This window comes from Protomyctophum bolini, assembly GCF_963924005.1.
Source record: "Protomyctophum bolini genome assembly, chromosome: 2".
Taxonomy (NCBI): Eukaryota; Metazoa; Chordata; class Actinopteri; order Myctophiformes; family Myctophidae; genus Protomyctophum; species Protomyctophum bolini.
In genome coordinates, this window is record NC_137863.1 from 3,569,760 (window position 1) to 3,591,546 (window position 21,787).

Genomic DNA, 21,787 nt, shown 5'->3' on the forward strand with positions numbered 1-21,787 from the left:
ATTAAACCATAATGGGTGCCATACATACATTTACCCTTTTTGATTGATTTTGAGTTTTTGATTTTGAATTATTTTTATTAATATAATATATTTTTTATCTTGAAATAATGGTTTGAACCACTTTAACCTCAAGTGTTCCTATTTTGGGCATGTCACAATAAAACATTTGTCATTTTTTTCTCCTCCTCCGAAACATTCTTTTGCCCCAATATTTTCCCAAATCTTTGAAAAAACAACAAAATAGCTCAATGTACAAGCTCACAACACATCATAATGAAACACGTTGTGAGCTTGTAGATCTACAAGCTCACAACACATCATAATGAAACACGTTGTGAGCTTGTAGATCTACAAGCTCACAACACATCCTAATGAAACGCGTTGTGAGCTTGTAGATCTACAAGCTCACAACACATCATAATGAAACACGTTGTGAGCTTGTAGATCTACCATTTCCGGACGTAGTAATAACAGGGCTCGAGTGGTTAAAGTTATAGGTATTAAGTCTGCATGGATTTTCATCACGACAGGCAAGCAAGAAAAAAATAAAAAATAAACACTAGAACAGTGGTTCCCAAACCTTTTCATGTCAAGGAACCCCCAAAATGATACTCATTATCCTGCGGAACCCCCCAATTTGAAAAGACATGCCAAGGACCCCCATGAGAGAAGATCTTTACGGCTCTAGGGCCCCCCGGTTTGACCTGAATTAGGCTCTGGGACCCCTATATTTAATGGCATTTCTATCTCTGGGACCCCCAATACATAAAATCGTAAAATGAATGTTGATGTAACTCTGAGATTTGTATAAATGTTTTTTGTACACTCTCTGAGTTACAGACCCATAAGGGTCCATTTTGGTTCCTAAATATCATTTAGATGGGGACCCCCTGGAACTCTCTCAAGGACCCCTGGGGGTCCCCGCCGGACCCCACTTTGGGAACCACTGCACTAGAAGTAAGATTGGGCGGGAACCCGTTTTGGTGTTAGCATTATATGTTATGCTTTAGCTATTGAAAAATAGCAGATCTACAAGCTCATAGCGCGCCAACGAGTGGCGCGCTACGAGCTTCTAGGTCTGCTATTTTTTGAAAAATCGAAGAACGACTGACATAGACACATAGGCTTTTTCAGAAAACTGTCAGGATGTAGAAGAACATTTTTAGAATCTGATCTCAGGTCAGAATGGGTTAATTAAGGGCACTTGGAACAACCAGAGGCACACAAATAAAAAAAAGGGCTCAAAAGAAGGTGCACACACAGTCAAATCCAAACTGTGGCTGCAGGGAAAAGATGGACTGGACTGTACTGGCCTAGTGTCCACAGTGGTCCCACCTAAAGCCAGGGTAAAGATGGACTGTACTGGCCTAGTGTCCACAGTGGTCCCACCTAAAACCAGGGTAAAGATGGACTGTACTGGCCTAGTGTCCACGATGGTCCCTAAACCCTAAAGCCAGGGTAAAGATGGACTGTACTGGCCTAGTGTCCACGATGGTCCCTAAACCCTAAAGCCAGGGTAAAGATGGACTGTACTGGCCTAGTGTCCACGATGGTCCCTAAACCCTAAACCAGGGTAAAGATGGACTGTACTGGCCTAGTGTCCACGATGGTCCCACCTAAAACCAGGGTAAAGATGGACTGTACTGGCCTAGTGTCCACGATGGTCCCACCTAAAACCAGGGTAAAGATGGACTGTACTGGCCTAGTGTCCACGATGGTCCCTAAACCCTAAAACCAAGGTTCTCTCGCCTTGCATGAGTCCTTTCTGCAGGCGTGTGCGTGTATCATGCCAGCCATAGTAAAGTTCATGCCTTTAAAAAAACGTGCCGCTATCTCTCAACCATTGCGTCAGTGTCCATGTCGTTCAACAAGTAAATGTCAGTGTGCCCTGACAGTCCCAGGCGCATCTGAAAGAAAATCAAAAGGGGAGACAAGGGAGACGCTATCAGTAACGTAACGTGACACGTGATTAAAACACCTTGAATCAAATAGCCCTTCACTATAAGTCCCTCCTCCTCCAACCCATCCTTATAGTCCAATAGGCACGTTATAGCGTGAGCGAAGAAAGCTTGACCTGCATAGCAACCGTTTGCTAAACTATTTGGATCGGCATTGATTGGACGATCGCTTTTTTGGGGGGCGGGGTTTATAGTGAAGGGCTAAATTCACCCTTTGTCAAGTCCCGCCCCTGGTTGTATTCACACCCATTGGTTGACGTTTCTTGGTTGGACAAAAATCCTCTCTCTCTCCATCCACTACCATTGAAATATCAGTTGCTTCGTATTGATATTCTGTGTTTTTCAATTCTTATTTTAAACTTGGCGTCAGTAAAAAGGAACATCCCAGGTGCAGCATTGGTTTTATCCAAAAAAAATATGTTTTTAGCAAATTCAACATAAACAAGGCGGAACCAGGGGGCGGAACAGTAAGGCAGAAAGAGCCTGCTGGTTGGTCAGTCAGGGACCAATCAGAAGGCCGATGACAAAGGGTGAAGTTATAGGATCTTTGAAGTGGTGTTATAGAAGCCGTAAACATTCCGTGTGTCTGAATTGAATTTTGGCAAAACAAAAACACTCATTGGGCTAAAAAACGGTCTTTGCAAAAACTAATGCTTGGAATGGATTCAGCATCATGAAAACCCCCTAGTTTGACACGTCACATGCTACATAAAGCATGATGACATTTTGAATATTTTGCCTTCTATATAGGTTGTTAATGGTATGGTCACATATTATGCTAATTATAAAAATTGCTCAACATAATTGCAAGTAAGTTAGCATCCGGCAGTTTCTACATGCTGGGGACCCATACCAAACATTTATATCATCAGTTTCTACATGCTGGGGACCCATACTAAACATTTACATCATCAGTTTCTACATGCTGGGGACCCATACTAAACATTTACATCATCAGTTTCTACATGCTGGGGACCCATACTAAACATTTACATCATCAGTTTCTACATGCTGGGGACCCATACTAAACATTTATAACATAAAACCTTGGTGTACTCAACATGTCTGGGCTCTGTGGGCTGGCTACTAGACCAAAGAGGTATAGCTTATAGAACATTTTAACAAGATGCTTTGACCACTTGAATACCGTTTCCTACTCCGTCGTACACGATGGTGTCACACGGTATATGATATGTTATAATAAGCTGTAGATGTATTTTCACTCTGTGACACAAAGCGTAAATTACGCATATATAGACCTAGGCTATTTTGTTTTTAGAACTCTCGCGAGTCGCCACTATAATGACATGCCAAGAACAGGAACATCTGGGTTAATGTGGTTAAAGTCTAAACCGGCTCATTTTAGATCTCCCCTTTAATTCTATGTTTTTGTCAAATCAAGCATCGTACAGACATTTGGCCTTTTGGAAGACGTTGTATGGCTGTAACCTACTACTAAGATACTAAGATCATAATATGTTATGATAACCTACTAATAAGATACTAAGATCATAATCATGTTATGATGACATTGCAATTATTGCAACCTGGAGCTAATCACGTGACTTGGTGCCAATGTATTGTTTGTACAGTAGGCAGGAAAAGGACTGTAGGCAGGAATGTTTTCGTTTTTACAAAGATTTACAGATTCAAAGATCGTGGAAATATTATCTTCTTGTTGGATATTAAACCATTTTGAGCGGGACCCCCTTTTGGTGTTATAATTTAGCTACTGAAAAATAGAAGATCTACAAGCTCATAGCTATGAACTTATAGGTCTGCTATTTTTGAAAAATCGTTCAATCTTTCAAAAAATTTGCATGATTTAGAAAACTTTTCTTTTAAAATTTCGACGTCAGACCTGAATGGGTTAAAATCATCATCATCATCATTAGATAGCAAAGAATTTATGACAAAGAAAGCCATGATTGGTGATTGGAAAAGAAAAAAAAAGAAACAAGCATCATCAAACTAGCATTGCAATGTTATAATAAATAATGTATGTTATGCAAAACAAAATATTGCTTCAACAGTGCGATGATTCATGATTTACAACTTGGGTGTCGTGAGCAAAATTATTCAGATGAATATTCTACTTACTGCTGGGACATCCGTTTCAAGAGAAAATGACAGCTTGCAATGTAAGTAAACACAAACGGGAATTGTCAATTTAAAGTACTCAGCAGTTATATTTTATATATATTTTATACCTGGTTGCACACATCGTGTTTCACATTGAAAATAGCAGATCGTTAAGCTCACACAGTGTGTCAGTGCGACACACTGTGAGCTTGTAGATTGAAGATTTTGCAACCAATTTTTTTCACCCAGTGTCAATTATCTAAAGTAATCCTGGGCTCTACACTTCCTCTGCCAACCTGGGGGGGGGCAGCGGACTGACCTCATGCTTCCTTCTATGCATGAGGAGTCCAAGCTGCTTCTTTTCACCTGACAGGGGGGTCAGGTTGGACGTAGTGCGTGGAAGGAACACGTTATTCCAACCAGTTCCTTTCCCCTCCATCAGGCGCCCCGGCTGGCCAGGGGGAGGTATAGTTTAGAGACCAGGATTACTGCATGGCCTTTTTTGTGAGGATGAAATAGTCAAACATAAGTAATTATTCTGCACACATTAAGACGCAAGACACCACCAAATGTCCATTCATCCATGTTTTTTCCATTTATTTTTGGATACATGGCGTGTTGCATTTTAGTAGCAAAGAAAAGGACAGACATTCATTCAGTGTGTATATTTAACTTATTATCTACAGACGTAAACTACATTTAAATCTCTGCTCTCACAAACAGTCCAAATGGGCAATTGTCAGTGTCAAGTCCTTATTGTTTCAGAAAGAAGGGAGGCACGACAGATCCTGGACCAATGAAGCCTCACAACAAAAAGTCTAAAACAAAGTACAGTCACATTTTGTCATCTCCTTTATCTCAGTGAACACAGAAAACCATGGTGGTCGTTAACAGAAAATAATGCAATAACGGTGCGTTTGGACACCATCTAGTAGTCCATTGTATTACTAATTTAATCACTGAACCTGATTTTCAAAAGCCAGCTGTCATAATTATACTACTGTACTGTAGATTCCTAAATATTCACGTGAACAGCCACCAGCCATCTAATTAAAAATGAGTTTTGAAATTATTTTTGTGGTGTTTCTCTATGGCAACACACCATCCCAAAGGGCATGCACATTGCCAAACGACGACCCAGATTCCAGACTCAAGATTCTGGATCCTTGGTTTAACTAAAGTACAGTACAGTACAGTACAGTACTGTTCTTAAGAGAGCGAGAAGGGAAATGACCCAAAGTCACTCTAGAGTGAAAAGGCCAATATTTCCACCTACATGTATATGCATTTCCTGGAACAGTAGGGCTTCTGTCAAAAAGCACCACTATAATTTCCGATTTCCAACAACACTAAGAGACACACACAAAAAGAAATCCCTTCCCTCTCAGATTCCCTTCAAAGTCATGGGGTCGATCTGGATGTGGATTAGTATTTTCCCAAGTAAACTCACAAAGAGAAAAAGGTAGTTTTTTTTAATTAGGTTGGAGGAAGCGCAACGTCAATAGAGCTCATTATGCTCCACAGCTTAACGTGTAAAACCTGACCTGAATCCCTGTAATGTAATTGTAACATTTATTGATGTATAAAATATATTTTAAAAACTCTTGATCAACAGAATATATACTATGATTATGAAACAAACGTTTTTTTCCTTCAGATTTGATTCAGGTTGGATGGCAAAATGACAATAGTATTATAACAACAACAAAAAAATCTCAATACTCTCAAAGACAAAAAAAAACCGGATATATATATTGCATAACACACGACATGACATGATGCTGAATAAAAATCTTTTTTCGCAGCATTCGTCGCAAAAAAGACAAACCTAAATCCACGTTTTTAATCATCACTGAATATTTACATCCAGGGTGTTATTTGTGAACAACAAGCAAACCTCTGCCTCGTGTTGGTCTGACTTACGATTAAAGGCTAGATTTCTGTCCACAAATCCATCGCTTAATTTTGCCATTTCGATGTCGGTGCACTTTTGGGAGCTGGTCTGCCTGACCAGCACCACTGACCAGCACCACTGACCAGCACCACCACTGACCAGCACCACCACTGACCAGCACCACCACTGACCAGCACCACTGACCACCACCACTGACCAGCACCACCACTGACCAGCACCACTGACCAGCACAACTGACCAGCACCACCACTGACCAGCACCACTGACCAGCACAACTGACCAGCACCACTCATCATGGTAAATGGACACCGATTTGGGAGCTCTAGGGACGTGCTTCAACTTGCAATTACTTTGAATATTTTTTACTCTGCTATACCGACCGGTATGTCAATTCTTACCTGACTCACTGCTTATTCATTCAATGGAATGACTAAAATGAGTATCTATATAGTATACACATCAGATAACTGTGCATCTGACACAGCTAGACAGTACATATTTTTAAAGTCATTTAAAGAAACAAACTGAACACAGACCCTGGTGGCTTCTCACACAATACGGGCTGCAGGGTGTGTCAACTGGAAATAAGCTTACTGATATTAGTAGTCCCTTAAATACCAAGTATACCCTTCCCCTGTACACACTTGTATTAAGCACTTTGTCATAAAGCCCCCCTTTGATCCTGCAAATACACAAATAAAATGTGACAAAAGAAAAAAGAACAATAATAATAATACATTTTGTTAGCATTTCTGTTGGTAAAACTAATTGATGGTAATCTATCAACACATCGGTGCTGTGGTCGGTATTAGAGCTCAACAGTAAGCGCTTTAATACTCTTTAATACTCTTTAATACGCTTTAATACTCCAATACATTTTTAATCCCTCACACCGTCTTCACTTACAGAACTATATTTAACCCATTCTGAACTGGAACCCGTTTTGGTGTTAGCATTATGTTATGCTTTAGCTATTGAAAAACAGCAGATCTACAAGCTCATAGCGCGCCACCGAGTGGCGCGCTACGAGCTTGTAGGTCTGCTATTTTTGAAAAATCTAAGAACGACTGTGACATTTTTAGAATCTGATCTCAGGTCAGAATGGGTTAATCAGAGCAGTGTGTGTCCAGTGGAAACCTCGTATGAATCTGATCTCAGGTCAGAATGGGTTAAGCAGCACTTTTCAGTTTCCGTCGGTCAGACCTTCAATGCCCGATGAAGGTCTGACCATCCAATTTTCTTATATATATTTCTTTCTGTAAGTGAAGACGGTGTGCGGGATTCCGTTCTTTTCCCACTCTTCCAGTTCATTTATCCGACACACCCGTCCCTCTATTTCACACTATCAATGGGACTCTTAAGGCCTATTCATAGTCTGGATCTTCGGTGGCGAGCTGACCACCGCTCCGGTGGTGAGGTGACCACCGCTCCGGTGGTGAGGTGACCACCGCTCCGGTGGTGAGGTGACCACCGCTCCGGTGGTGAGGTGACCACCGCTCCGGTGGTGACCAGACCACCGCTCCGGTGGTGAGGTGACCACCGCTCCGGTGGTGAGGTGACCACCGCTCCGGTGGTGAGGTGACCACCGCTCCGGTGGTGAGCTGACCACCGCTCCGGTGGTGAGGTGACCACCGCTCCGGTGGTGAGGTGACCACCGGAGCTGAAATAACGTTGAGCGGCGGTGGTGAGTAAAAAACAGAGAGAAGGGCTGGAGCGGTGGCGGCGGTGGTTTGCTCTTCACCGCGGCTCAGTGACGTCATGTTGTAGTTCGGTGGTCACCTCAGTGACGTCATGTTGTAGTTCGGTGGTCACCTCACCACCTTAAAGCCAGATTGTTTATGAGCCAGTACTCCGGGAGACTCACCGTTGAGCGCTAATAATAAACCACTATGAAGGAAAGTGGAAGTCGAAGCCAAAGTGCTGGACTTCACTCCCCCGTCCGTATTCCGTACCCCACCGACCGTGAGAAGAGAAATGGTTAAACATAAACAGTGTAACAATAGTTGTTTTACTACCTATACAATTACAGGGTAGAGACTAGAGAGCTGTGAAAACACTGATCGGCACCGACAGGCTGGGAGGATGAGAAACAATAGTGAATTTTTCCTAACAAACAAAAAAGGTGAAGACTTGATTTAAATGTAAATCAAAAACGATAAGGAGTTGGCATCAAAATGTCACCATGTCTGTCTAGTTGCTGGTGCTTGTAATGTACGACGAACGTGTTGATACGCGGCCTTAAAACAGGAAGTCCACTGCAACGCACGTCCCGACAAACACTAAAATACGTACTTCAGAAGAGGAAGGGGAAGTCTGCACACTGTGTCTTAGATCCCGGGTTATAAAATACATTATTAAAGTTCACAACGTTTCAACACTAGCGTAGAAACGTTTCAACACTAGGGCAGAAACAAACTCCCATTACAATGTGTAGAGTTGTTGTTATTCAGAATGAAAATAGAGGCGCACCACCGTTAAGAGGAGGGCTGAAGGAGAGTGAACTGGCCGACATCTGGGGCTCCATTTTCGTCACCCTTATCCCGAAACTTCTTTGCCTTTTTTTTTACTATTTAGATTTTTCTTTGAATAGTTCAACTAGCCAATCTACATTAACAGTACATTGTGAGATTGTAGACTGGCCATTTTAACTATTCAAAAATGTTTTGTAAAATAGTAAGAAAAGGCAAAGAAGTTTAGGGATAAGGGGTTTAGCGGAAACGAAAAGGGAGCCCTTAAGGGCCGATTCATACTCCTATTTTACCGCTGTTTCGGCGCTGTAGTGCCCAAATGATTTCGGCTCGTCAGAAATTTTCAGTAGCACCGAAGAGTCGATTTTAGGACGGTACCCGCCCTCCCCCCCCCCGAACCTCAAATGACGTCACATTGTAGGCTCTACAGAGCCAAATGACGTCACATTGTAGGCTCTACAGAGCCAAATGACGTCACATTGTAGGCTCTATAGCGCCAAACCGACTTTTATTCGGCTGTAAAATAGGACTATGAATCAATCGGCCCTTAGTCTCCACAGAGAAAATAAAAAAAGAACATTTTTGCCAGTGGGTTGGCATATTGCTGGGAGCTCTAAGACACAGTGTGAAGACTCCCCTCCCTCTTCTAAAGACACCCAGCCGACCACACAACGTGCTCGGGACCCCCCCCAGCCCGTCCCATATCTAAGCAGGGCTCAGTCTCTCCGTGGTGACGGAGGAGGAGGAGACGGAACGCTGGCCGGGGGACGGTTACAGTCTGTTTTTTAGGAGTCGTACTCCTCATACGTTTCCTCGACTAACACAGCAGGTCTAGTGCTTACCCTGCTGCCGCAGTCCAGACAGGAGACCCCCAAGGCAACCAGACAATGCCACGACTGGAGAGAGAGAGAGAGAGAGAAGGAAGAGGTCAGCAACACCCACGACATGCAATCAAAACAAAGTATCGACATGGGCCCTGAGGTCGACTGACCAGTCACTTCTCAAGATCCCTAAATCAAAGCTGAAATTCCGGGGGGATACTGTAGGTAATTTTCTGTTGTAGCACCCACCACACTGTGGAATGAACTTCCACCTCATGTCAGAGCTTCTCAATCTGTGTTTAAATCACGTCTGAAAACTCACTTGTACTCCTTGGCATTTGAACATGCTGATTAAGAGTTGCTGCTTCCACTGCATTGTGTCCTTATGTTGCCCTGTTTATGTACTGTTGTTGTTGTTGCTGCTTTTTTTAGTATTTCTTTGTGTACAGCACTTTATTTATAAAGCACATTTTTATACAACAAGGTTGAAACAAAGTGGATTGGATTGGATTGGATAAAATGAACATAGTAGCCTCACATGTAAAAAATAACTTTAAAAGGATGGCTTAGTTAAAAGGACCATACCAGCGTCATAAAATGTGTGTATTTACATCTTCAGTCATATGTAATACACAGATGATTGTGCAGCTTTGACCGTAATGCCAAACCACTGGTATGGTCCTTTACTCAATTTAGACCTGAGGCCGATTCTAAAAAATCCTAAAGGTTTTCATGTAAATTGTCTGTATTTGGCTGCGGACCCCCAACTGAAAATATGTAGTTCCAGGGACCTTCCAGAAGCAAGGATTTGAGTTAAAAAACGTTCCCTCTGAAAGAATATATATTCAAAGATTTGCGCCACATTTAAAAAAATAGCAGATCTACAAGCTTGTAGATCTGCTATTTTTCAATAGCTAAAGTATAAACATCATGCATAAAACACCAAAAGGGGTTCCCGCCCAGAATGGGTTATGCCGGAAGTTCTTCAAAATAGGAGCTCTGGGGTGCCAGAGTTGTCTGGTGGCTTTTACTCTGAAACCCACGACCCGGAAACAATCTACAAAAAAAGGTTTACTTTACATTGCTAGCTTACATTGCGATCGTTTTAATTTATACGATATATGATCCAAAAAGCGTTCATATTTTGCGGGAGAGACGGATGAGGAGCAGAAATGAAGCGCCAGTATATCGATCCGTTCATAACCACGGAGAGCGCCCTGGATCAGGAGAGACGAGTCGTTCTTTCACACACAGCTAAGTCAACGGTAAGCTAATATGAGACCAGAGCGTAGCATACGTCAGCCGAAAGGCGAACGGCCCAAAAAAAAAAAGAGGAAAAAATTCAGAATAGTCTTATTTCGCCCCGTATCATTGAGGATGCGCTAAAACGTCCTCATACATCCTATGTACACGTCGGTGGGGGTCCCTATGACGTGTGGCAACGTCCTATGTACGGAATCGGTTAATGCACTTTTAAGTGTTGAGGTGTGACCCCATCATCACTCACCAGGTATCCCACGAAGCACAGGTAGGCTATGGACAGGAGGGATGCCACCACGTAGAGACACCCCTACACCCTACAGCCCTACACCCTACAGCCCTACACCCTACAGCCCTACAGCCTACACCCTACACCCTACACCCTACAGCCCTACTCACCAGGTATCCCACGAAGCACAGGTAGGCTATGGACAGGAGGGAGGCCACCACGTAGAGAGGGACGGTGTTCAGGTTCTGAACGTAGTCCACCACAAAGTACATGTTGATGGCACACACACACAGGATCACCACGCCCCCGGAGATCTTCCACACCCTGCACGAGGAGGAGCACACACACACACACACACACACACACACACACACACACAAAGTGTTTGTTTTAAATGGTAAATGGTGCATTTATATACTAGCGCCTTTATCCAAGGCGCTTTACATAGATTGCGCATTACATTCACCCATTCACACACACATTCACACACCGATGGCAGCGGAGGCCATGCAAGGCACCAACCAGCACATCGGGAGCAATTTGGGGTTCAGTGTCTTTGCCCAAGGACACTTCGACATGTAGACCGGAGGAGGAGGAGCCGGGATTCGAACCGCCGACCCATGGATCATTGGAAGTGAGGACGCTGGCGTCGACTGTTCGCCGCTTCACCTCCCAATGTATGAATGAATGAACCTTCACCTCCCAATGTATGAATGAATGAACCTTTGTAAAGCGCTTTGAGCACTTGGAAAAGCGCTATAAAAATGCAATTCATTATTACAGTCGCCCCTTACTTTTGTCTCCAATAATATTTGTATTGACTTTTACATTATATGATGAAGACAAAACAAAACAGACAGCTCAGACACAGATATACACATACCTACCTACTGTACATTGGAGTATTGGACCATAAAATAAAATATATGTGGCCAAATTTGACTGAGGGACTGCCATTGGACTTTTTTGAATTTTCGTTTTTTCCATGTCATATGTAAGCAGGGAATCATAGCTTCAAATTGACATACGCATGTTTCATGATAAATGTTTTTATGTGATGTATTCCCCATGCTTTTTGTTCTTGCTTAATGTAAGTCGCTCTGGATTAAGAGCGTCTGCTAAATGCCTAAATTGTAAATTGTAAATTGTACATATTGGTTGTTCAGTTTGACCCACCAGTTTTGGAGATATGGCTTATAGAGTATAATGTCTTGCAGAGAAACAGCGAGTTGAGAAAACAGGCTTGAAAGGTTCACTTCTGTGGTCTCTAACATTACACCTAGCTACAGTACATGTTTATGCATTTATTTCATATTTACATGTCGATTTCAGCTCTGACACTTATTTCAGACATGCTCTAGTATGAGAAGAGTCTGCCTGTGCTATTAACTCATTTTGGATAAAGATTTTCTTTTTTCCTCTCTCCTCTGGTGAAAAACTGGAATTTGCGCGATGGCAGGCTCTCAGTCAAATTTGGTCACATATATGGACACGTTGTTTTATGACAATTCTGTGGCAGATTTTCTACAGCAACCTTAAAAATGTCAACACTTTGTCCTTAAACTCTCAGATTTCACTTAAAGCATTGCGTGCTAACACCCTGGATAACCGTAGATGGTTCAGGAGAACACAAGGAGTCTGAATATGCAGACTTAAAACGTTTGAAACATTGAGATTTCACTTACATTCCATTTGCGAATTCGCTCATGATGGACGTTAGACTGGTGAAGGTCAAGATGGGGATCAAGGCAAACGGCAGCTGTTGAATGAGAACATAAACAATCAATATAGCTGACGGAAACACAAATTACATATTTCTAAAAAAGAATCAGACCCGTCTGAAGTGAGTGGTGCTGTACTGTATTTGTACTGTACTTGTACTGTACTGTACTGGCCCTCCTCCCTGGCCTGTGTGTGTCTGTGTGTTAGGCTATGAAACAGTGACACTTGGTGGTGAACAAACGCTATTTTCGCCCTGTGAGCTTGTATATCTGCTGTTTTTGAAGGCATAATGTAGAATCTGCCTCAGGTCTTAACCCCCTTATTGCCACCCCTAGTAGCAGCTCTAGACGACATAATTTGAATGCCATTTCTTTTTTTTGTAAAAGAATAAAAAATGTAAATAACGTTTATTTTTTATTTTTTCATTAAGTCAATTTAATTGACGTAATTATTACAGTGGGAGATTTTTCGATGAATTACGCCAATAACGTCAAAGAAGCAAAGATTTGAGCAAAAGAATGTTCGATTTAAACAACATATGTACCGGGCATTAAAAGATTTGCACACATTTTCACGGTCTCTTTCTAAAGAAAAGAAAAACAGCTAAATCTACTACGATCCTGACCTGCATGCTCTGTAGCACGTTGAGGAAGTCGTTCATGCTCACCTGCATGCTCTGTAGCACGTTGAGGAAGTCGTTCATGCCGGTCAGATGCTGCACGTCCTGGAAGATGGCCACCAGGAGGGTTGGCGTGATGGCGATGGAACGCGTCAGCAGGACACGGGCGAAACGCGACCAACGCAGGTTCAGAAAGCCCTGAGGGAAACAAGTTACATTTGAGGGGAGAAACGGGACCAACGCAGGTTCAGAAAGCCCTTTGCTCATACAAAAAAAAAGCTAATCTAAAAGACTTTGCTACGGACACATTTGTGACCAGATCTGACTGAGGGACTGCCATTTATATTTTCATTTTTTCATGTCATGTGAAAGCAGGGAATCATAGCTTCAAATTGACATATTGGTTGTTCAGTTTGACCCACCAGTTTTGGAGATATAGCTTATAGAGTAATGTCTTGCAGAAAACAGAGAGTTGAGAAAACAGGCTTGAAAGGTTCACTTCTGTGGTCTCTAACATTAACACCTAGCTACATGTTTAAGCATGTATTTCATATTTACATGTCTTCTGTGGTCTCTAACATTACACCTATAGCTACATGTTTAAGCATTTCTTTCATATTTACATGTCTTCTGTGGTCTCTAACATTAACACCTAGCTACATGTTTAAGCATTTCTTTCATATTTACATGTCGATATCAGCTCTGACATGTATTTCAGACATGCTCTAGTATGTGAAGAGTCTGCCTGTGCTATTAACTCATTTGCTGAATTACCTCCATGACAAACTGTCCAAAGTGTAGTGTAGTAATAGAGTAGTTATACCTCCATGACAAACTGTCCAGAGTAAGTGCCCGTCATGGTAGAGCTCTGCCCAGCAGCCAGGATGCCGATGGCCCAGATGTAGAGCGCAGCAGGGCCGAAGAAACAGCCCAGCACCACCCCCTGTAAAACACCCAGAGAACAGTCAGAAACAGCCCAGCACCACTCCCTGTAAAACACCCAGAGAACAGTCAGAAACAGCCCAGCACCACTCCCTGTAAAACACCCAGAGAACAGTCAGAAACAGCCCAGCACCACTCCCTGTAAAACACCCAGAGAACAGTCAGAAACAGCCCAGCACCACTCCCTGTAAAACACCCAGAGAACAGTCAGAAACAGCCCAGCACCACTCCCTGTAAGACACCCAGAGAACAGTCAGAAACAGCCCAGCACCACTCCCTGTAAAACACCCAGAGAACAGTCAGAAACAGCCCAGCACCACCCCCTGTAAAACACCCAGAGAACAGTCAGAAACAGCCCAGCACCACTCCCTGTAAAACACCCAGAGAACAGTCAGAAACAGCCCAGCACCACCCCCTGTAAAACACCCAGAGAACAGTCAGAAACAGCCCAGCACCACTCCCTGTAAAACACCCAGAGAACAGTCAGAAACAGCCCAGCACCACCCCCTGTAAAACACCCAGAGAACAGTCAGAAACAGCCCAGCACCACCCCCTGTAAAACACCCAGAGAACAGTCAGAAACAGCCCAGCACCACCCCCTGTAAAACACCCAGAGAACAGTCAGAAACAGCCCAGCACCACCCCCTGTAAAACACCCAGAGAACAGTCAGAAACAGCCCAGCACCACCCCCTGTAAAACACCCAGAGAACAGTCAGAAACAGCCCAGCACCACCCCCTGTAAAACACCCAGAGAACAGTCAGAAACAGCCCAGCACCACTCCCTGTAAAACACCCAGAGAACAGTCAGAAACAGCCCAGCACCACCCCCTGTAAAACACCCAGAGAACAGTCAGAAACAGCCCAGCACCACTCCCTGTAAAACACCCAGAGAACACGGCATACGAGTCAGAAGGTAGAGATCGATAGCCATTTGGAACACACTCAAGGACACTTTGAGACCCACTGGTGTATCATAGTGTTTCTAGTGAGTCAACATGCACAATAGCAGCTACTCTGAGGTGTTTCTAGTGAGTCAACATGCACAATAGCAGCTACTCTGAGGGCGCTTCCTTCTACACAGTCGCGTCACAAAGATGGAAAGATGGTGTTAACAACAAGGTACATATTATTTACCCCTTTGTAGATGTCCACCTCCAGCGTGTTGTTGTTGAGAGGAAACAGGTCCGTGTGAGGGCTGCCCGTCTTGTTGCACATCTCATTCTGCACCAACATGGAACAAACAATTATTAAGCATGGATAATGCAAGCCTAAACAGCAATTATTCCAACGTTACAGTATATTAAATATGCACCCACCACTTCCATGTTGGTTTACAGTATATTAAATATGCACCCACCACTTCGATGTTGGTCTTGTTGTAGAAAGCTTGGGCGAACACGGCTACGACGAACACGTTGATGAGGAAGGAGATGAAGAGAGCGACGGTGGACTCTATGAAGTAGTACTTGTTGGCCTCTTTCACCTCCTTCTTGTTCCCGCGGTCGATCGCCCGAGACTAGGAGGCAAGAGGAGAAACATGAAGTTAAGTTGAAGATGGAGTGCCACATTTTTGTATTTTTCCAGTTTTTCATGTGTCTATGAGGTGACAGTACTTCATTAGACACCCTGGAGTCGTTTTTATGTGCAATGGTGTATTAACTTTGTATTCAGGGTTTCTTCCTGGAGGCTGAACCCAGTCAAACGGGCCAATGAAATAAACAGTAATATAGTGACATCACACTATCAGCTCCTCCCCTAACCCCTCCCCCTTTATCATACAACTACAGCTGTGTGGGTGTGGCTTCAGTTCAGGTGGATCACCACCCACCAGGCAAACTTAATGAACTGGTGGGCGTGTCCACATAAAAGCGTGATTTTAACAAAATACTGTACACTTTTTGGAAAAAGGTTCTTCCTCCTTATATTATAATAATACCTAAAGATCATGTTTTAGGGTGGAAACAAAATCGTGGCACTCCATCTTTAAGTTGAAGCATTACAACAAAAAGCCATGCTATCCATTTATATCCTGTTATTTCCTCACCTTGACGAGCGCTGAGTGCAGGTAGATGTTATGGGGCATGATGACGGCTCCCACGATGCCCACCGCCTGCACCAGCTGGGCAGACTGACAGCCCTCGCAGTACGGGAGAAACATCCCCTTCAACAGCTCCCCCTGGTCTGGGGCGACCAGGACATACTAGGGAAAGATGAGACAGTCATAACATGCCCTTCAGCAGCTCTCCCTGGTCTGGGGCGACCAAGACATACTAGGGAAAAGATGAGACAGTCATAACATGCCCTTCAGCAGCTCCCCCTGGTCTGGGGCGACCAGGACATACTAGGGAAAAGATGAGACAGTCATAACATCTCCTTCAACAGCTCTCCCTGGTCTGGGGCGACCAGGACATACTAGGGAAAAGATGAGACAGTCATAACATGCCCTTCAGCAGCTCTCCCTGGTCTGGGGCGACCAGGACATACTAGGGAAAGATGAGACAGTCATAACATGGCCTTCAGAAGCTCCGTCTGGTCTGGGGCGACCAGGACATACTAGGGAAAGATGAGACAGTCATAACATGCCCTTCAGTAGCTCTCCCTGGTCTGGGGCGACCAGGACATACTAGGGAAAGATGAGACAGTCATAACATGCCCTTCAGCAGCTCTGCCTGGTCTGGGGCGACCAGGACATACTAGGGGAAAGATGAGACAGTCATAACATGCCCTTCAGCAGCTCTGCCTGGTCTGGGGCGACCAGGACATACTAGGGATATAATAATGAATTGCATTTTCATGGCGCTTTTCTATGCACTACGCGCCTACTCAAAGTGCTTACAATGGTTCATTCATTCATACATTGAGAGGTGACGAGGCGAACAGTCGACGCCTGCAGCGTCCTCACTTCCCACATTCACACACCGATTATGGCGAGCTCACACCGACCGACTCATTGGAGGCAACGTAGGGTTCAGTGTCTTGCCCAAGGACAATTCCATTATGTGGACAGGAGGAGGAGCCGGGATTCGAACCGCCGAGCCAGGGATCATTGGACGACCTGCTCTACCTCCTGAGCCACAGCCGGCCGGATATATACATACTATCGTGTGAAAACCACAAAGATATTATGACAGCCCATTTAAAAAGAGACTCTTTCTTGACTATACTTTAATGACTATAGTTGCACTTTATCAAGGGAATGTGTGCAATATCTCTTTTTTTGTGTGTGTGTATGTGGGTGTTTCATGGTGTTTTTTCTTTTCGTATGTGAACATGTCTGTTATTTGTATGCAGCTGTGACTCTGTCTCCAAGACATTTTTTTCCCAAGGGAGACAAATAAAGATAACCTTGAACCTTGACTCCCGACAACTTCTCCTACCAAGTCCTACCACGTGTACCTAAGGGAAATGCATATACAGTAGACTCTCAAACACCACATAGTTTAAACTCTTGAATGGAAGTAAAGTAACACTTCTTACCTCATAACCAAAGCTGACAGCCATGATGGTGATGAGGAAGCCAAAGAAAGCTTCCAGTTTCCTTAGACCTATAATGAAATAAACACCACGCTAGACTTTAGAGAAGACATTTCTAAAGCAGAGACACAACTGAAGCTAAAGGCTGGTATATTTATGAGGGCTGGTCAAAACATTCTAAGACTTGACGTACTAGTAATACCTAGCGGTCAAATCACCCATTAGGTCTAGTCTAATTCCAACCAGTTCCTTTCCCCTCCATCAGGCGCCCCGGCTGGCCAGGGAGAGGTAGTTTAGAGACCAGGATTACTGCATGTTTTTTGTGAGGGTACCTACCCCTAGGGGACACGGGGAGAACATGCAAACTCTGGTGGCTCATTGTGACTCATTGGGCTGTATTTTGCGTGTCTTAAGTACCAGGTCTTATTACCTAACTTGAGTAAACTAAAGACCTGGAGGCGTGATCAATGCCATTTGGCTATTCTGAGTGGCCAAAGAGCATTGATCACGCCTCCAGGTCTTTAGTTTACTCAAGTTAGGGAATAAGACCTGGTACTTAAGACACGCAAAATACAGCCCATTGTGTATAATTCTTTGGGGGAAAAAAGGCAAAGTCCTAAAATGCTTTGATCAGACCCTGCATTCACGGAGGAATCAACATACCGTACTTATAGAATAACTATACATATAGAATCAACATACCGTACTTATAGAATAACTATACATATAGAATCAACATACCGTACTTAATAACTATACATATAGAATCACGTACCGTACTTGTCCAGGAAAAGGAACACGAACGTGTCGATGATGGTGATGAGAACACCGGCCCACAGTGGGATCCTGAGAGGAGAGAAACACTTAAATTAATTCATTAATGAAGTAACACCCAGATTGTACAGAATGTAGACATTGCAACAGTGTTAATTTTGACAACACATTTTGACAACAGTTTCTTTTGAGGAAAACTTTCTGTAATCCGTTTCTGTAATCTGAAATTAATAAATTAATTAACTTTCTGTAATCCGTAATCTGTTTCTGTAATCTGAAATTAATTTAGTCTAGTTTTAGTCGACCCAATATCATAAGATGTTAGTCGACTAAATCTACAGTTGATTTTGTCAACAAAAAATGCATTTTGGCGGGCCTTGATGGCGTCATAATGCCCAATTTCCATGGGTTGCATGCTGAAAATAGCCGGCCTACAAGCTCACAACAACGTTGTGACCTTGTAGATCGGCTATTTTCAGAGCGCAACATCCTAACATAAGATGACATGTATTTTAGTTCTACTGGATCTCTTTCTCCTCTCTTCTCCCTCCATAACATTTTAATATAGTTTGTATGTGTTGACGAAGTTGTCAATATGTGTGACCGCTGCTGGAAACAAAGCCCTCACGTCCCACAACTGTAAAAACGGTAGAAAATGAGAAAATAAGTTTGATTTAGTTTTTGTGTATTCTTCTCCCATATTAATACAGCAGATCTACAAGCTCATAGCGCGCCACCGAGTGGCGCTCTACGAGCTTGTTAGATCTGCTATTTTAGAAAAATCGAAGAACGACTGACATAGAAACACAGCTTTTTCAGAAAACTGTCAGGATGTAGAATCTGATCTTAGGTCAAAATGGGTTAAATTGTTAAATGTATAGTCTTTAGTCATCATGGCTTAGTTTTGTTTGTAATGTTTTTATTTCCTTTTCGTCAGTGAAAAAAAGGTAGTCGACAAGCAGTACAGTACAGTACAGTACAGTACAGTACAGTACAGTACAGTACAGTACCTGCCCGCTGAGAGCAGATTGAAGGCTATGGCACAGCCTATGACCTCCTGCATGTCTGAGCCAATGATGGCCAGCTCCACCATGAGCCAAAGGAGAATGCGTGGCACCTGAGAGAGAGAGAGAGAGAGAGAGAGAGAGAGAGAGAGAGAGAGAGAGAGAGAGAAAGAGAGAGAAAGAGAGAGAGAGAGAAAGAGAGAGAGAGAGAGAGAGAGAGAGAGAGAGAGAGAGAGACAGAGAGAAGAGAGAGAGAGAGAGAGAGAGAGAGAGAGAGAGAGAGAGAGAGACAGAGAGAGACAGAGAGAGACAGAGACAGAGACAGAGACAGAGAGAGAGAGAGAGAGAGAGAGAGAGAGAGAGAGAGAGAGAGAGAGAGAGAGAGAGAGAGAGAGAGAGAGAGAGAGAGAAGACAATAAATAATCACATTTAGTACCGGAACTGCATCAAAATAAAGGCGCTGCTTGCGCCAGAGTAATCGCCAGAGTAGTGATCGCTTCTATTTTGAAAGCCATGAACCGGAAATACTTTCTTAAAAAAGTTGACTGACAAAGTGACCTCACAATCTCCGATCATCTTAATATATTTATATACGCTCCAAAAAGAGTTCATATTTTGCGGGAGAGACGGATGAGGAGCAGAAACGCAGCGCCAGCATATCGATCCATTCAACACCACGGAGAGCGCCCTGGATCAGGAGATACGAGTCATTCTTTCCGCCGCGCTAACATGGGAGTCAATGACAAGCTAATAGTTGCACAGAGTGTTAGCATACGGCAAGCGAAAAGCGAAATGCCAAAAAAAAAAAATAATAATAATTCTGAATATTATCATCTCGCCCCGCGTCGTTTGGACGTCGCTAGGACGTCCACAGACGTCGTAGGCACCTCTCGGTTCCAATCCTTATGACGTTTCAGGACGTATTATGTACAAAATGTGTTAAAGCAGTAACACTGCAATCTGCATTCAAAGATGTTCCTGGAAGTTTTGTCATTGGTTGATTTGCCTGTCTACTTCCTGACTTTTTTTTTGGGGGGGGGGGGGGAGCGTTTAACTTTTTTTATTAAACCATTTTGGTGTTAGCATTATGTTATACTTTAGCTATTGAAAAATTTGCTATTGCTATTTTTTTTAAATCGAAGAACGAAACATAGCTTTTTCAGAAAACTCTAAATGGGTTAAACAAAAAGAAGGTAATTAACATTTCGACATAGTATTGCTTATAGCAGCTTTAAATATTTAACTGTAAACAATTACAAAGCGATGAATGCGTCCAATAAATATGAATGTAGCCCCGTCAGGTCAGTCACAAGATATTGTTATCGTTTTGTATTAATGTCTAGAAGACTGTGTGCAGGCGCCCTACACTCTGTCTTTCGTTTTCTTTTATCCCCCTGTTCCCCTCACTGTATATATATATTTTTTCGCTTCCTATATGATGAATTCCTGTTCTGTTCTTTAACTACATAGAAGTGTCTATTTGTTTGTCTCTAAATGTTTTGATGAATTGAACAATGTGGACCCTGTTGTAAACAAGTGTAAGGCTTAATTGGGTCGTCCACTCACAGTTAACAGTCTTTGTATTGAGTTTGTGCTTGAAATGTACTGTAATTCTGCAAACTGTTAATAAAGATTTCAATCAATCAATCAAAAACTGTGGTCTTAAAATGACATAAGTAGGCATCCTTTACTTCCACCAGGGGGAGGTGTAGGGTAAGGTCTGCTATTTTTGGACATTTTTAGAATCTGATCTCAGGTCAAAAAAATGGGGTAATAAAATAAAATAAAATTGATAACAAAAAAAAAAAGAAAAACTAGTGAAACAAGACACAACATTGTGGTCTGAACAGTGGAAGCGGTTAACACCGTAGGTGTTAAAAAAGGCACAATGTCTAGAATTTCCTAGGACTGTGGAAGCATTGTGCTCAATCTGTAGGAAGTGCAGACCAAGCACTGAGAACACAGAGACGAGCTGTGTTGCCAATATTAGACTTCAAATGGGAATGAATGGCTTTCCTCAACTGTGATCATAATACTCAGCAAACTTTCTTTCTTTTCTTTTTACTACATTTTTATCCCACGATTTTGTAACCCATTGTTCACCCCTGTGTCAATCATCTAATGTGATCCTGGGCTCTACACACCCTCCACCAACCTAGTCCCCATATATGGGGGACAAGGGGAGAGCAACGGACTTGAACTCATGCTTCCTTCATGCCTGAGTGTCCAAGTTGCTCCTTTACACCTGACAGGGGGGGGTTTCCCTGGTTGGACGTATAGCGCGTGGAAGGAACACGTTATTCCAACCAGTTCCTTTCCCCTCCATCAGGCTGTGTGTGTGTGTGTGTGTGTGTGTGTGTGTGTGTGTGTGTGTCCAACCCAAACTTGGGCAGGTGCCGAGCGGCGAGTAGTATACGCTCGGAGACGCGTGCACACTGTGGGCTCCGATGCTGCGTGACAAGTGGCTTTATTTGCACAAATAGGTGACTGATAACACGTCCTGTCAATGTTGTCATTT

General features: G+C 43.1%; 2 protein-coding genes across 4 annotated transcripts in view; both read right to left on the bottom strand.

Moving 5' to 3' along the window:
• Window positions 1-425: 425 nt before the first annotated feature.
• LOC308329318 (natural resistance-associated macrophage protein 2-like) overlaps window positions 426-21,787 on the bottom strand; it is a 33,419-nt gene continuing 12,057 nt past the window's right edge. The window contains exons 6-18 of one of the 2 annotated variants that reach the window (XR_013965376.1): window positions 19,276-19,382; window positions 18,267-18,337; window positions 17,495-17,562; window positions 16,062-16,217; window positions 15,375-15,533; window positions 15,152-15,238; window positions 13,898-14,017; window positions 13,123-13,272; window positions 12,419-12,492; window positions 10,904-11,057; window positions 9,266-9,319; window positions 1,728-1,907; window positions 426-1,616 (exon numbers count right to left, since the gene is read on the bottom strand). Coding sequence is in view for 1 of the 2 variants with exons in the window: in XM_080783566.1 (XP_080639692.1) it covers window positions 1,830-1,907; window positions 9,266-9,319; window positions 10,904-11,057; window positions 12,419-12,492; window positions 13,123-13,272; window positions 13,898-14,017; window positions 15,152-15,238; window positions 15,375-15,533; window positions 16,062-16,217; window positions 17,495-17,562; window positions 18,267-18,337; window positions 19,276-19,382 (1,278 nt within the window). In the remaining variant the exon portion in view is untranslated. Of the gene's footprint in view, window positions 1,908-9,265; window positions 9,320-10,903; window positions 11,058-12,418; window positions 12,493-13,122; window positions 13,273-13,897; window positions 14,018-15,151; window positions 15,239-15,374; window positions 15,534-16,061; window positions 16,218-17,494; window positions 17,563-18,266; window positions 18,338-19,275; window positions 19,383-21,787 lie in introns of both variants that reach the window. The other variant, XM_080783566.1, reaches the window with a different exon arrangement.
• On the bottom strand, window positions 4,503-8,756 carry LOC308329458 (uncharacterized protein). 2 transcript variants are annotated; one of them, XM_080783769.1, is made up of 2 exons: window positions 6,158-8,756; window positions 4,503-6,042 (listed from the first exon to the last, which is right to left on the bottom strand). In XM_080783769.1, exon 1 carries the CDS (start codon window positions 7,713-7,715, stop codon window positions 7,320-7,322), a length of 396 nt encoding a protein of 131 aa, XP_080639895.1. In that variant the 5' UTR covers window positions 7,716-8,756; the 3' UTR covers window positions 4,503-6,042; window positions 6,158-7,319. The 2 variants fall into 2 exon arrangements, with proteins under 2 accessions (XP_080639895.1, XP_080639894.1); XM_080783768.1 differs by having other exon boundaries at window positions 6,145-8,756.